The sequence below is a fragment of the Metopolophium dirhodum genome, chromosome 1 (assembly GCF_019925205.1).
Source record: "Metopolophium dirhodum isolate CAU chromosome 1, ASM1992520v1, whole genome shotgun sequence".
Taxonomy (NCBI): domain Eukaryota; kingdom Metazoa; phylum Arthropoda; class Insecta; order Hemiptera; family Aphididae; genus Metopolophium; species Metopolophium dirhodum.
This window is the reverse complement of record NC_083560.1, coordinates 90,379,156-90,382,319: the sequence shown is the minus strand read 5'-3', so window position 1 is coordinate 90,382,319 and position 3,164 is coordinate 90,379,156. Positions and strand designations below refer to the sequence as shown.

General features: G+C 22.2%; 1 protein-coding gene across 1 annotated transcript; it reads right to left on the bottom strand.

Annotated features, from left to right (window-relative positions):
- Nucleotides 1-989: 989 nt before the first annotated feature.
- Nucleotides 990-1,832, bottom strand: LOC132936500 (uncharacterized; the record flags this gene model as incomplete). Its single annotated transcript, XM_061003236.1, has 1 exon — nucleotides 990-1,832. A coding segment is annotated over exon 1 (771 nt), but the record flags the coding sequence as incomplete, so codon positions are not given.
- Between the last annotated feature and the right edge of the window lie 1,332 nt (nucleotides 1,833-3,164).

Genomic DNA, 3,164 nt, shown 5'->3' with positions numbered 1-3,164 from the left:
AATATTTTCCGCAAAACTTAATTATTAAAAATAAAAATCGAAATGCAATAATAATTAAAATATTTTTTGCTAAACTTATGTTATTAATAATTAAAAATTGAAATGCCATGATCCCCCAAAATATTTTTAAGAAAATCTAAATGCAATAATAATTAAAATATTTTTTAATATAATTGTTATATTAAAAATAAAAATCTAAATGCAAAAATGTATTAAAAAGAAATTTATATTTAACACTCACCCAAATGGGGCACACGTTATTATTATATATTTTTCTAATCTTTTTGATTTTGATTTCTAATTAGTGTATTGAGATGGTCTACAAAATCATTTCTGTCTATTTTTGTTTTATAATGTCCCCAAGCTAATGTATCAATACCATTTTCTAAAATAAATCTTTTATCATCATAAACACTTAAAGCTTTTTTGTTTTGTTCTACAGTAAAAATATCATGTTTCTTAGTTCTAAATAAATTTTGTTTAACATATTTTGATTTTTTTGTTAGTAAACAATTTTCAAAATCATTAAAACATATTTTATTTTCTACAACATTTTTTTTAACACCTTTAGCTTTTTTAATTTCTTTTTCAGAATCTAAGATTCGATGTGAATATAATTTGGATCTTAAACCTATAAATTCAGTCATAATTTTTCCATTTAATTCATCTTTAAACTTGCCTAAGACTTTTTTGTTAACTAAAGGTAAACTATAAATATTATCTTTTGGATAATCTGAAGTGTCAAAATGATCTAACATAATTTTCATATCTTGATAAAAATCATTAGTTTTTATTTCTAATATAAGTGAATCTGTATCTGTATATAACAATCTAACTCTATTTCCATATTTTTGTTTAATTATATTATAATAAAAATCATACATTAACATTTTAGATAAATCTAAAATACACATTCCTACATATATTGGTTGATTGAAAGTTATTTCACATTTTTTCATATGTACTGCAGCTAAATTTTCAGTAAAAATTGTTCTTCGATCAAAATTTGGTTTTGCAATTAATTTTTCTACTTGGAGTGCATTAGAACATAATCTTATATCAACATGATTTCGAACATTCATCATAGTACGTCCATAAACACTATTATTCATTAATTTGAAAAATTCTTTTTCAAAATCATTCTTAGCTTCTGATCTAAGATTAGTATTAAAATCAATATAAACTTTTAACCAAGGAGATTGACTAAATTCTAAAACTCTGTGAATTTTCTCTATTTTTAAACCTAATTTAATATATAATTTTAGTGTTTCATAATGTATTATATATTTTTTCTTATCATACAAAGTTGTTAATAATTTTGGGAGTTGTTTGTCATCAAAATGTCTTTCCGGTGCTAAAGGGAAATCTGAATGTAGATCATGAAGTTCTTCAGGATAAGTTAAATCGACTTCTAAAATATAACCTTTAGATGATTTGTCAGAAATATTCATTACATCAAAATCATTTAGATTATCAACCCATTTGAAATCTCCAGTAGGTAAATATTTACTCATTGCCCAACCGTAAAGATTATTTGCATCCAAGTATTCTAAAAATATTGATTCCTCTTTTTTTTTAAATTTATCTCCCATATATTTATTATTTGCTTTTGAATATCTTTGACTACATTGAGATAAACCACCTCTGATTCCATTTTCAAACAACAATATTTGATCTATATCTGTTAATAAATCTAATTTTACGTTTGTCATTCTTAACATACAATCCCATGCAAATCCTGGTGTTGTAAAATACCACATAGGATCTAATTTATAATTTTTTAAAGAAATATCTCTAAAATTTTCTATTATGTCTGTTAATAATAAAACATCGATCTTATTATATAAACTAGTGAATTCACGCATATTTTGTATATTAAAAACTTTCCAAATTTTCTGTGAGTTTTCATATTCCTCTTTAGTTATATTTTTATCAATGAGAGAACTATAAAATTTTTCAATAGGAGGTAAACATGTTTCATTAAATTTTTCTTCACAATCCATATACTCATAGTGATAAGCTAACTTTCTAGTAACTAAATCTAAATGTTCTTCAGGAAAATATTTACTAAGTTCTTTAAATTTATTTTTTAAATTTAATTTCGAATCATTTCTTAAATTATTTGTTAACTTGTCTAAAGAACTGGGTAAAAATTTGAATGAATCTATAAATCTTAATTCTGTAGATATTTTTATGTCTTTGCCATTCCTAGTTACTACACGTGGTATAATTTTTGAAAAAGAAATATATTTTTCCTCATTATTTGCGAGCATTTTTATTTGTTCATTATCGTTCCCAAATTCTTTTATAAATAGATGGGCATCATAACCTGAAAGATTATGAAAAACAATTGGAATAAAACGTGGATTTTGGTAGTTAAGATTACAGATAGAATGTGCTGCTCCTCTATATTCTCCAGTTAAGTGGTCATGATCCCGAACTTTTCTCATATTTTTATTTTTATTTTCTATTTCGTTTTTAAGTTTATCTTCATACAATTTAAATTTTTTAACATCATCAGTATTTTTATAATATTTAATAGTGTCTTTAATTATTTTAAGATCATCTTCATGCAATTTTAATTTTTTAACATCATCAGTATTTTTATAATATTCGATAGTGTCTTTAATCATATTTTTAAGTATATTTTTATACAATTTTAATTCTTTAACATCATCAGTATTTTTATAATATTTAATAGTGTCTTTAATTATTTTAAGTTTATCTTCATGCAATTTTAATTTTTTAACATCATCAGTATTTTTATAATATTCAATATTATCATTAATTATTTTAAGATCATCTTCATACAATTTAATTTTTTTAACATCATCAGTATTTTTATAATATTCAATAGTGTTTTTATATATTTTAAATTTTTTCTCTAACATTGGAGGTATTTCACTTAAATATCTTTCACAAATATGACATTTATTAGATTTATTATAATAATTATTTAATTGTTCTGCATTCAATGATTTCATAGGAACTATTTTATCATATATTTCAGAAATACTTATTTCTTCATTTTTCATACATTCATAAAATACTTGAGCTACGTTTGGACCAGAATATGTTACAGGAGGTTTATAATCACCATTACTATATTTAATATAATAACAAAAATTATTGGGTATATGTTTCTGATAACAATTAGTAAAAGA